The sequence below is a fragment of the Lissotriton helveticus genome, chromosome 10 (genome assembly GCF_964261635.1).
Source record: "Lissotriton helveticus chromosome 10, aLisHel1.1, whole genome shotgun sequence".
Lineage (NCBI taxonomy): Eukaryota > Metazoa > Chordata > Amphibia > Caudata > Salamandridae > Lissotriton > Lissotriton helveticus.
Window position 1 is genome coordinate 235055065 of NC_136071.1, and position 13742 is coordinate 235068806.

The 13742-nt window shown below is 40.2% G+C and overlaps 1 protein-coding gene across 6 annotated transcripts in view; it reads left to right on the top strand.

Annotated features, from left to right (window-relative positions):
• The window catches only part of TOM1L2 (target of myb1 like 2 membrane trafficking protein), a 501785-nt gene that overhangs the window by 462511 nt on the left and 25532 nt on the right, over positions 1–13742 (top strand). For 4 of the 6 annotated variants that reach the window (XM_078665196.1, XM_078665195.1, XM_078665198.1 and 1 more), the window contains 2 exons: positions 4456–4515; positions 9001–9037. In XM_078665196.1, the coding sequence (XP_078521322.1) occupies positions 4456–4515; positions 9001–9037 (97 nt within the window). The remainder of the gene's footprint in view (positions 1–4455; positions 4516–9000; positions 9038–13742) is intronic. The other 2 variants (XM_078665200.1, XM_078665199.1) reach the window with 1 other exon arrangement.

The window sequence follows — 13742 nt, forward strand, 5'->3', positions numbered from 1 at the left end:
TGGCCTTGGCAAATTTCCTAAAGAAATCCTTTAAATAGAAAGGACTTGTGTCCCCTGGCCATTCACTACAGACATCAGCACTTAAAGAGACCCTTGGCGAACCTTCTGGCAAACAAATCATCTAATCGACAAACTGAAAATATTTTTATGTATTTGAGATATCTGACTACATATAGTTCACACTGAAATGGGTTACTTATGGGTATTTCTGTAACGTTAGAATGTATATTTTTTTGTGCACATTTTTTAACAAAGGTGAATAGCCACCATTTTATAGTACGGTAACCAATGAGCATTTACAAGTACCTTCTTATGCAAACATTGGCATTTCATATACTCGTTTCCCAAAAGTAGAGTTAAAGAAAAGGATCATGCAGGTACACATACAGTTACTGTAGTTGATCGCTTCCTCAGATACCTTCACATTTCATTGGCTTCAGTCTCCATATACCAGTCCCTCTTTTAACATGTTATTTCTTTAGTTATGTTACCTTCCGGAGGCATAGCACCGGGGTATGAAGTGGTGTTTGTTATGCTTTGAAGTAATGCGGCCCATTGTATCAAATCTTTGGCTAATTTATCATCATACCACACTTTTTTCATTCCACCCTCCCCCCCCCTTTCAATTGTAATTTTATGCATATCTTTAGCCTTCAAACCCTGTAGGTTTGTCGAATGTATGAGTAAGCGATGTTTGGTGATTATTGCCCAAAATATCAATAACATATGTTTCATATCAATCCTCTTCTTGTTGGGTTCCCACTTTTAGCAAGCTTTTCTTTATTTTGAGACTGGATAGGCCTCTAGTCACTGTATGCTGTTTGGCCATCACATCTTCCCATTATTTTGCTGCTATTCTCCCTCTTCTCCGCATATGAGGCATACTGTCACTCTGCCTGGACAAATACCTTGGCTTTGCTGGGGTTAAGAATATACTATGTAGTGCATTGAGCTGACCAATTTAATCCTATCACCACTGGATGTTATTTATGTTTAGGCATGCTTTAAAGCCTTATATAAACTGGAGGCTAATCACTTTCCTTGTGCTAAATTCAACTCAGCTACCATAACGTCTGATATTTTCGGAGCAATTGAAAAAAAGCCTCCATATTGACATATTTGTTTTTGCCAGTTTTTCATATTGCAGAATTTAGCCGCCCTAGTCCATAGGCCTCTTCTGCTTCCTGAAATGTATGGAACATTCAATGAGTATCCTAAAAAACTTACTATTTTGCACCGTCTTCTCCATTGGGCTATGAATATATCTCTCCCATACGTTCATTTTACATGTAAATTGTGTAGTATTAATGAGTTTCTGCATTACTTGCTCCCATATTTTGTCATACCAAATAAAGTGAGTGTGATTGAAAGTTGCTTCCCCTCATGAGTAGCTCATGCACATTCCTTTTAGTAGTTGTTTTTCTTCAATCTGCCTCTACTTCAAGCCATCTAACCATCTTGTAACTGTAGTGCCATATAGTAAGCCTCTATAAATGGCAGCCCAAAGCCCTCATGCTACAACTTCTTCTTCATTATTACCAATCTCACCCTCCCCTTTTCCCTGCCAAGACCGTCTAATTTGTTGTTTCCAGTGTGTACATCATATTTTGCATGAAATAAGCATAGCAGAAGGAAACACATTTTGTTGACTGCTATCCATCACATAACCAACAGTAGTAGGATATACTCAACCCCTAGAATACTCTTCCCATATTGTGAATGTGATGTTTCGCTTGTCACTGTGTAACCTGTATACCCAGATGATATATCAATTTAATTTCCCATTGAGGACCCATCTCCATCTAGGCATCCCTATCATTCCATCCAGTTTGCTTCAGTCTATACTGATTCACAATGTAGGTATTCTCCCAAATTCACTCTAATTTTGCCAGCGACAAGTGACCAGTACTACTGGCCAACTCGGATAAATCAATACAACGTATAGATACTACATGATCAGTATCCCTCAATTTGAATTTCCATTCTCACAGTCCATATCTGTATCCCATGGTTTTTAATGTCAATGAAAGTATGGTCAGCAAGAGTGGGCAGACCTGCCTCATCCCCCTTTGTCTCTCAGTTATGGTATATCAAGCATCCCATTTTTACTTCCACTGTGTACCTACTGTACAGCAGCCTGATCTAGCTCAGAAACCTGTGACCCAATCCTGTCCATTCTAGTACCTGGAAAATACATACCCGTACTGCAGTGCCAAATGTCTCCCAGTTGGCATATAGAAAATGATAACTTGATAACTGCAACACAGGTTGTTGATCTCATAAATCGTCGAATGATATTCCCTAATTAAAGAAGTGAAGAGCACTCATCTCTTCAGAGCTTTTTGCTAACAGCTTCTTCAATTTGTTAGAGGACCACAGATACTTACCACCTTACAACAAGACAAAATGGTACTTACTAGAAACCCAAAATGTTACCTTGTAAATATAATGATAGTCAGAAGACACTGGAATCCTATTTAAAAATCCACCCCAGCACTGGGTTTCTTTTCCAGAATTCACACCGGTGCTATTAACAGGATTGTTGGCCAGCTGAAGTGAACTGACATGATCAAATAGATAACAAATAATAATACTCTTGCATACAGATTAAAAAATATTGCCAGATTTTCTTGAAGATAAGCTGTTTCGAGTAGATGAAATAGCTTTAGCCCGTCATACCAACTTGCATCAAATACTCTGTAACCGGGGTGATCCAATACATTAGTTATCCCTGGTTTACCCGGATCTAAGAAGGTGTTGGAACTACAGAATTTGAACTTATTATTTAATATTTCGATTAGATAGATTTTCATCTCAACTCACACGGTTAATCGCCTTCTTCTATCAGAACTCGTTTGTTAAGGAAATAATGTGATTGTCGCAAGGGATTTACCTAGGATGCTCTGCATTACCGATTCTCTTTGTTTTGTTGTTTGTTTAGGGAATTTATTAAGCGCACGTATACCAACGGTCTCTTGGCGCTGAGAGGAGAGGGGGAGCTGTCTTACGGGCTCTAACAGTAGGCTAGAGTGAATAACCATGTTTTCAGTTTTTTCCTAAAACTGCCATATTCTGGTGTTAATCTTTGCCCTGTAATTCTGAAGTTCTGCCTCAGGCATTATGAGACAGATATACCTTCATGCCCAAACATTTTTGTGAATGTTGGTTGCCAAGATTCTGGATGTCTTGTAAGATCTTAATTTTGTTCTTTACATATCAGTTGACTGTCATTAAATATATTGAATACAAGTATATTCTTCCGACTAACCATTTTTGGTTTAGAAAATTACCATATTTTCTGCAAGCATTGTTTCCAGAGAATTATTAGTCACTGTTCACATTTTGTTACTGGTTGGCAATCATCATTGTTTTGAGTATAAATCCGCCTGCAAGCTAAAGATTGGTTTATTAACTACTTCCTCTACAAAGAACTCCTGGAGAAAGAGGATAAGACCTGAATTTAGTTCTTTCTCCTTGATTTGTGCTGTGGTTTGGTAAAATGGTGAGAATTCATAGATCTAGAGATTTTGAGGCCTTTCGTTATAAGACTGTTCCAAATTTTCCCAGGATCTGGTTCACTGGTTTCCTGGCTCAACTGAACCCACAATGAAGAATTTTAGCTCAGTATAGGGAATGGGACTCTGTTGATCCTGTGTGGACTCTATGCAGTATTCCGTGCCTTTAAGGGTTAGGCTTCTGACACACCTGATTGGACTCATACAGTATTCTCTGGTTGCTTAAATGTGCCTTCAGGAGAGGGGCCTCTCTCATTTGTAAACCCACATATTGAATTACTTATGGGCCCTTCATCAATGGTAGCCTCTACCTTATTATACAAGTCACCCTACATACGGTAAGTATCCATTCACAAAACTAGACCTATTCTCAAACAATTCAGGCTTAAGTGCAGCAAAGCAATTGCACTATGTGTAGAGCACTTCTCCAAACCTCAAAGCCCTTGCCCATCCGCTACCATCTAGACCTACATTGCATGCCATTTTCAGACATGCACCCCAAAAGGATGCCCAGTAATCCAATACACATCAGAGCAGTTTGTAAACCTTTTGTGGGTATGAAGCACTATATAAATGGCACAATACAAGAAATGTCTATGTGACAGTGTATCTGTAGATCAGATTTCAGTTAGAAAAAATCTGCAGTGAAAAAAGTTTCCATAGTAAGAATTTCACATCCATAACTGTTTCAATTAGTGTCTTTTGTAATCATTTGTCGTGTGTTTCATTGTTAATTATAAGTTTCTCATTTTTTTGTATTGATGTTTGATTTGTGTTAATATTTTATGTTTTCCAATTGATCTCATGTTTTCATTTTGATTTGATTTTTGCTACTCTTCTGCTTTTTTTCCTTTCCATTTCTTTTTGTGCACATGATTGTGGATGTTATTTTGGTTTTGCCTGGGCTTGGTCATGGTGTGTTCCTCGCTGCGTTCCGTAGATCCCTGTGACGCAGCCCTCAGTCATGGATGATATAGAAGAGTGGCTCGGCACAGACTTGGTGAGATTTTCATATTTAATCACCTTCAGTATGGGGGGGACAAACGGTTCTAGTGCTTCTTTGCTGAAACCTTTTTTTCCAACAAATGTTAAATATAGTAAAATTATAGAATGAATGCTCTAGATATATTTAAACTGTTTTTCCTAGGTGAGAGTTACAGTAGTTAAAGCTCCTTTCGGTGACTTGCTGTGTTCCAGGTATCTGAAACAAGAGAGTAGTCCTGCTATCTTTGCTAATAATATATTGCTGCTTGGCAGATTGATTTTTACAGTCGGTATGCTGTTGCCTCCCAAAAGAGTAGAAAAATGTTCTTTTGTATCACATCTGTACGATTAAAAATCCCAGTTGTTTCGGTGTGGAACAGTTTTGTTACTTTTGTTCGTTAAACCTAATGATGAAACTGTATTACATTTCGTTACCAGACTGTATTCTTCTTTTTTTAATGTACTTCACAGAACAGAAGGTGATGCATTAACAATCTAGTGTGAGCTTGTTCTTCAGTTTTTTAAATCTTTAAAAATATGAAGCCTTACCAACCCCATAATTCTGGGTCTGGAGCCATTCCACTCACTTGTGGGCAAATAATGGTTACATTTTAGGTTGTAAGCCTTATGTATTATGCCCTGCCTGGAGGTGGTCCTCCTATCTTGCCACAGCTTTTCAGACTTAGTCACCCACCCAAAATAACTCTCCATACATTTTGTGAGATAAAACAATTTTGGGGACAGGGGTGTACAGTGCTCCTCTCCTTGCGTTAAAGGTAACTGTACAACTCAGGATATCCCATAAGACATACCTATTCTTCAAGGATTATTGATTACAAAAATGCGGATACCTTGTTTCAGTGGACCTACTCCCTAACCACCTTTCCCTGGAGGCTCTTTGCAGATACCTTTGATGCTACTTCTATGTCCTAAATCTACAGTTACAGGAATAAATAAATGGTGGGATCAGAAAATGTGTAAAGCCCCCGCAATTTAAAAGTGCAGATTCTAGAAAGTTGTTTGATATAATTGAGAATGTCATTTAGCAACCCTGGTTTCTGTCCATTAACTATAAAATGCCCAAATACAGTTTTATATGTAATCTTAAATAAAATAACTACCTGAGGCTAATAAAATGAGTATATTAAAGGTCATTGACCTTCAGCTGTCCCTTTTAAAAAACAAATGCTGACAGGGTCATTTGTTGTCTTAAGTCAGGAGTATGCTATGGGCTGGTGATGCCTGCAGTGCTGTCATTAGATACGCAATTCATTGTTCGTTTGTGCTGTGGTGGCCTGGTTAAATCAGCTAGATGATACTTTGGGCCACCGCTCATTCTAAGTCTGTCAAACACTTTACTGTTCAGTCACCATAAATCCTAATACAGATGTTAACCAAAGTTGAAGTCCTAGAAGTATGACCAGCGCATTTCCAATTATTCTTCTGATGCCTCTATTTTGATGTAAGTACCAACCCTAGTGACTGACGTACAAGTGGACTGAGACAAAATATCTCCCTACAGTCAGCTCATAAAAAAAACAAAATAGAGGGAGCACTTGCTCCATACTAGTTCCTTCACTAAACCCTGACTACTCAGCTTTGTTAATTCATTAGTCATGTGCCTAAAAGCAATTTGGAATGCGCTAGTATTGGTGACTCTTAGACATTACTTGAAAATGATGGTGCCCACGAAGAATAATGCCCAGTAATCCCCAATTGCACCTGGACCCTGAGGATAGCTCTAAGCCCTAAGAACACAAAGTGTTTTTATCATTGATTCTGAGCCTAAAGAATATACCACTGCCACCTAATCATCTGATAATACCTCCTGTGGTCCTCCTGCAGGTGAACCAAATGCTAAACTTTTGCTTCAAGGTGAGCAGATGTGATCTGGTAGTTGTCATTTTTGTGATATGTTATTTTTCAAACGATTAATCAGCAGTAAGGAATTGATTGCTTGGGTTGCAATCATTATTACACATTCGCTTGACATAAGTAATAATAGGAGATTTGTCTACGAGCAACCTTTTTGATGTTTTAGAATAACTGCAATTTAACATGTTTAGAACCTGTCCTGTCATCCAAATAATAGGACTTATTTTACAGTTACTTTGTCACAGCGATAATGCATCAGCTGGCACATTTCGGTTTATGCACATTGGTTCCATATAGGACATGATCATACATTACTATTGAGAAAAGAAGATCATCTTCTACTTGCTCATTTGCATGTGAACTGATGGTGACATTTAAGGCTTCTGGCCGTCAATCTGATGTTTTTCTCATGTGGACTAGAGTAAACTTAACCTCCCTTGTTCTCTGGAGAGTACGTTTTATATTTTAATCCTTTTAAATAGAAGCACTTGTGTTAAGGGGAGAGGAAGAAGCCATAAACACTGACTTGAAATGGTCCACTCGTATAATTAAGTTAAGAAGAAAGACTTCATGTTTGTTGGATGTTGATTGTTTGTAGAAGCTTATTTTCCAAAGCAACATTGATCCACTGATATTGTGTTGGAGCAATTAAGAGCAATATATCAGTGAACTTTCTGAATCCAATAGGGCTAGCACATTTCTGGTCCTTTCACTCACTGACATCATTTTCTGGAACAGTGCTCAGCTTCAGACAGCCGGGATGCCTGGCGGGAACTAGTGTTGATTAATTTCTTAGAGAATTTGATGGGGTTGTATTTTAGCTGTGACAATTGATTTATTTTGTAGCTTAGTTTTAGGTCAAACGTACACAATTCTGTAGCATTCAAATAATTGTGTTGTAAACCCTCGGCTTAAAGGTGCATTGTAATTTGGGCATTGTCCTAATAACTTGTGCGATCAGATGAATCCACCTGTAAATGGTACTTAGAATATCACTCTCTCTGGTATTGTATACATTGCACAGCAGAATGAGTCTTCCTTTAGCTTCTTAAACTGGGTTCTGAAATATAAAGCATACGTTCAGAAAAGATATGCAATTGGAAAAACTTCAGCAAAAACTCCTTAAAGAACATCAAATAGCACTGTGAGTTGGTCTAGAACAGGAATTCTCCCTATTGAGCATCCACCAATCCCAAATTTAACATATGATCCTTTTTGAACAAATTCTGATTAGGATAACCGTTCCAAATTATAGTTTCTATTTTTGATTGCTGGCAGATTCGTCTCCAGTGCCTCGGTTTTTACCTTTTTTCCAACTATGTTGTTAAGACTCCTTCAGTAAGCCTATATTTGATTATTTGCTGTTAGCAGTCTTGGTATTTAGATAATCATTGTACATATTCGGCTTCCAATCTGTATCTCCAAAAGCACAGACCCACAGGAATAAATGGAGATTAACAGGTTCTTTCTGGTTTGAGTCTGTCTCAAAAATGAGCTAATGCAGTGTTTTTAAAAATAGCACCTCTAACTGTATCTAAAAAAAGTGCATTGGATCTTCAACTCAAAAGTCCTGCCAAGTGCTCAATATCCCAGAGTTTCATTTTTCGTCCAGAGAAAAAGTTACCCTAATGCTAACAAAAAAAACAATAACAGGAGCATATTTAGTTTTTTTTTTCTGACTGACTAAAATGACACTTAAGTAGGGTTTATTTAGGGATTGGAGTGACGATGGTATTTTATTATTTTAGTCTCCTGTCAGATTATTGACAAAATGTGGGAACACTGGTCATTTATCTTGAACAGTAGACATTTAAGTTGCATGAACCCATATGTTGCAGTTCAAGTTTCTCTTATGCTGCAAGGATGTGATTGCTAAGTATCAATAGGTGCATATTAACCGGTGATAGTAAAAATATGCTTTGCATGACTGTGACAGTTAGTGCTGTGCATTTAAGACTACCTGTTGCAACACTAAGGCTGGGTGACATGCAGCAGCAGACATGTTAGTTCTGCAAATGCTAGTGAACTCTTATAAAGCAGCTTCACACATGTTTTCCCTACTTTTTCTGTTCCCTTCTGCACTATTTGCAAAGACTGGCCCATTTATTATTTTTTTCAACAACCATTGAGAGATCTTCAAGATCATCTTCTTCGTATACCACGCCAGCTGTGATTTAACAGGGATGTTTACCTTACAAAGGTGTTCATATTTTTGTGCCACCATTTAGAGCAAAGTATACAATGAAGGTGAACAATCGCAGAAGTGATAACTACTTTGGATTATATTATAGCTTTTCTGGAGCAGCCTCCTTCCTTTCCGGGAAACTGCTGATGAAATGGTTTGCGGTTGAACGCTTTGTGTTTTTTAAAAAATAGTTTATAAAATGTAGAAACTAGAGCAGACTTATCAAATCGAGACAAAAAAGGGGAATGGAAAATGTGTGAATTGCCCAACTGCAAAGTAATTCCAGGTTTTTGGCACTGTAATGTTTGTTGTATTTATAATGCAAGACAGAGCATTGCAGATTTCTTGTGTGGTTATGAAATGAGCTGTTGCAAAATCCTTATCTAAGAACTCCTGCAGTGCATGCTTACTGATCAAACACTCTGTATTTTTTAATAACAGAAAGGGGATGAACTGGAAGAAGGTGTGACAAGTGAAGGTAAGGGTGAACCTCATGATTGTTCCGTTACTCCACTCTCCATCCTGAAGCACATACTGATGTATAACGCAAAGGTGGGCCATGATTTAGGGCTTGGACAGTACTAACAAAATATCAGATTCATTCTGGATCCATCACTAGAAATGCTGATCTGTCGCTGTACAGTTGTTATTATAACAAAACATTGTATTCAAAGTTTTTGAGCTGCTGAGCAGTAAATGTATTTACAAAAGTTTATAGGAAAAAATGTACCTTTGGTTATATCACTGCACGGGGTATTGTGACAGAATTCATAAGGAAAGAGAAGAGTAAAAGACATACTGAAATATAATATTTGTATTTCATAATTGTTTAACATAAAACAACAGAGACTATCATTAACAAAACAAATTCCAATGGTCTGCCGTTGGTAAAGAGAGAGATGCGTAAGGTGGGGTTTCGAGTCACGCTGAAAATCAGACTTATATTTCACATTTGGCCCTTCCCTTGCGGTTACCAATAACATGGGCATCAATAATGCTGGTGGGGCATTCTCTCCATTATGAGTTTTGAAGACAATCCTTAGGTTTGTGACATGTGTAACTGTAAATACACATGCAGTGCATACTCCTGCCATCTAGTGTTGGGCTCAGACGTGTACATCTTGTTTTTGTTTGCAGAAGTCCTATAATGACTGCTCCCTCAGCTGGTAATGCGCATGGGCATCAACTCCATAGTTGGATTGTTTGGTTGCTCTGTCAGGGTCGGACGTGCTTCGCTGGGGCTCTGAATCAGTGCAGTATGTTGGTCGTTGTCTGGGTCTCTCGAGTTCTCCATTCCTGATAGCCTTCAACAATCCTTCGTGCACCTACGTTTTTTCCTTCGGATTTGCATCGACCGTGTTGTTGCCTGCATAGAGCCTCAACTCTTTTGGGACTCTTTCATAAAGTCTCATGCTCGAGAAGGGTAAAACTGTGTTAGTGTCCACACCGCTATTCGAAGTACTCGTGAACAGACCGGCACACAGACTGCAACCTTTGTCTATCCTGGGCCACAGCAAGGTTTCCTAATATGCCTGCCTCGCGTTCAGGTTGAAAAAGACCATCCTGAATTGATAGGACCATCTATTCGCTCTGCGTCTCATGAAACAACATTGTGACTATGATCCTCCTGACATCTTGGGGAGGCGTTTGAAGGGGAGGAATCGAAAGCAGACGTCATCGCCAAACAGGCCGTGACCTTCAGCCTGGAACCCGAATGTCCGTCGGACTACGAGAACCTAGATCCACATCCAATCACGGCTCAACATCAGAAGATGACTGTAGAGTACCCACGTTCACCGCCCTTCAGGGGACCGGGCCTCAAGCCTACATTCGGGAACACAACCTTCTGGGCTGCCCCTGCCTCCCAGTCATGGCGGGTGATGACCTATGGCTTCAGAGCACTGAACCAGCCACATAAGACCCAGCCAGCTTTGACTCAAGCAGTTCCACCAGTGCCCTCTGGTGGCTCGACATTGGCTCTGAAGGACTACTCAGAGCCAAACCACAGATTAACATTGGTGCAAACACATTCACCCATTAAAACCAACCGTGCAGGACATTAATTGCTACCTTTTGCATTTGTAGGACTCTGTCTTGGCTTACACATCCATTAGATTTTATTTAGCTACAGAAGTTGCATACATGCCGAACAGCGAGCACTCCTCTCTGTTTAGATTCCCTGTTATTAAAGCTTTCATGGAAAGATTCAAGAGTTATCCCTCCCAGGATACCCCAGAACCTCAATGTAGTCCTCTTTAGATTCATAGGGTCCCTCTATGAGCCCCTTCATTTTTGCCCTTACCGTTTTTTGCCTGGAAGGTGGTTTTTTTAGTTTTTAGTTGCAATGATTCCCTTAGATGTGTTTGCAAGATCCAAGCGGTCACGTTAGAGCCTTTTTAAGGTACATGCTGACAAAGTAGACCCTATCCAAAGTTCTACCTAAGGTGATCTCTTCTTTCCATCTTAATCATACAAATACACTACCAGTGTTCTTCCCACATCCAAACTCAGTAGCAGAAAAAGTCCTTCACATATTAGACGGAAAGAGAGCCCTCGTACTACATTGATAGAACAAAACCATTTTGTAAAACACAATAGTTTTTTGTAGCCTATTCAGAACCACAAAAGAGCAGTGCCATTTCAAAAGCAGGGATAGCTCACTGGATAGGCAAATGTATTCAAACCTGCTATGCCAAAGCCAAAGGCAGCTCCTGACTCAGCCAAGGCTGCATTCTACATGCAAAAAAGCAGCCTCAATGGCTTTCCTACACAGCATTCCAATAGTTGATCTCTGTAAAGCAGCTACCTGGTCCACACTACACACATTCATCAAACACTACTGGGAGGAAATTCTAGCAAGAAAGCAGACCCAGGTGGCCCAGGCTGTCCTCTGAAAACTATTTAAATCTTCTGCAACAACCTGTGGCTAAGCACTGTCTTATGGAGGAACTGCTTTGTGTTCTATACACAGCATGTGTATTTATAGCTACACATGCCACAAACAGTAAATGCTACGTACCCTGTAGGCATCTGTTTGTGACATGTAGTACTGTACATTCAAATATGCCTTCCTCCTCCCCGTAAGTTCATGGTTGAGGGAGATATGTTCTTTCTCTTTAACTTTTCTTACTTGTTGCATGGGCATCTTTACACAGTCTCATGCTCTATCTCCATCCTCACCTGCCGCGTGGGAAAACAATCTAACTATGCACATTACTAACTAAGGGAGGAGTCCCAATACCTGGTGGCTCTAAAGACTTCTTCGAACAAAAACAAGTTGTACATATCCAAGCCTATTACTAAACAGCAGGAGTATGCACAGCACTACATGCCACAAACAGATGCTTACTGAGTGAGTAATATTTTCCTTCCTTCCAGACCCTTGCATGATTTCCTCGGATTTCGGCTGCTTACCCATTTTGTTACTGCTAAGTCATATGCATGTTTTGGAATGCGAGGCTTCTCCTCATCTGTGCAGTTATACAAATTCATCATCAACTTATCATCTCCCTTTATATGGAGATATCTGTGATATATCGCCATACTTCAAATAAGCTTGGCTAGGGCACATAATTGCCTTTTAAAATCGGAATTTGATAATTGTACAAGACTGCTAACGAAGAACTTAACAGACAGAACTGTTTCGAATTTATTGACTTCTTTAGATCCATTACTTTTGTTAACCTGAATTTACCATTGATTGACATAGTTGCTGAAGTTAACCTTCTCGATTTCAGAACACTCAAATGTAATGGTACCTTTTTCTTTTGGTTTATCTGCTTGTGATCTTGAGCAAGGTTTATTCGAGTCACAGGAACACTGTATAAATTCCAGTGGCTCTGAGAATGTTATCTTTTTTTGGGGTGGGTTTTATTGGAAGAAAATAAGTCACTTACCTGTAACTGCAGTTCTCCAGTATTTGGTATCTTCATAGATTCCCATGCTTGAATCATTCCCTGTTGTCGAAGTGTGAGTCCCACAGTACCGTAATAAATCAGCATGTATCACTATCATAGGCTACAATGGCAATGAAAAAGTCAGTTAATAGCCTCTCTAGGTCCTTTTTTAGGTCGAGCCTGTAACCGCGCACATGCGCTGGTCTGGCGAAGACTTCATGAGGGGCTTTCAAAACTAATCTAAGAATCACACACGCTTGTTCTTTTTGTTTTGGCCCACGCTATTGGCCTTTGTGTGTGTCTTTTTAACAAAGACAGCACGCAATTGGCCAAAGGGTGGCGCATTGCTCCGCCCATGGCCTATTAGTGTCGGTTACCCGCACGGCCGCCATGTGGTTTCAATTATCGTACCCAGACACGGGCGCGATAATTGAAACCAGATGTCTCGCTGTGGCGCGCGCACACCACTCGTGTGCTAGTAAAAAATGTTCTAGACGTGCAGACGCACACATATGTTTTTTCCTGCTGGCTCGCAGACTTTGGAGGCCGTGGGCTCATATTGATCTGCCATAACTTATGTGTATTGTTATTGATTTTGTTTGTATTGATCACCCGGGTACTTTCTTCTGCCCGCGCCTCAGATCTCTTCAGAGCCCAGCCTATTAAAAACCCAGCACCCGCCACACCTCCCCTCGCCCGCTCCCATGCCCACCTCCGCCCCTTTGCTGCTTCAGATCTTCGAGTGAGCTGAGGAGTCCAGGAATGGCAACAGAAGAGATGACCCCTCCGCGGTAGCGCGCTCGAGCAGGTGCCCTGTGCTTTAAGCCTTTATTAAGGCCCTATTTATGCGTGCAGCTCTCACCTGCAGGCCCCTGCTGTGAGGTCGCATTCATTAACGTTGTTCAGATCACAGAGTTGCGGCCTCGAGCCTTTGTACTCAGGCTGCGTGGCGGGGGCAGGACTCGGGAGGCCGCATCTGCTCGGCCTGTGTTGGGGGGGGCACGTTGTGCCTCCCCAAATCGCAGTTGTTTTTAGGTGCTTGTCACTGACGTCTGCGTCACCGAGGAGGGCGGTGCCTTCAGTGGTGCAGCGTGCTATCCGCCCACACGAAGAGCCTAGGCACCTCGTCAAGGGGGATGAGGCGCTATATAAATGTAAATTTGCAACTTACTGTTTATTTTACTTCACTACAGTAGAAAGTATACATTAAGTCTCATTTCAAACCTACTCTCATGTATTTGTATTTATAGCTTGATGCGAGAGTAAAGGTGTCTCTAAGCTATGATT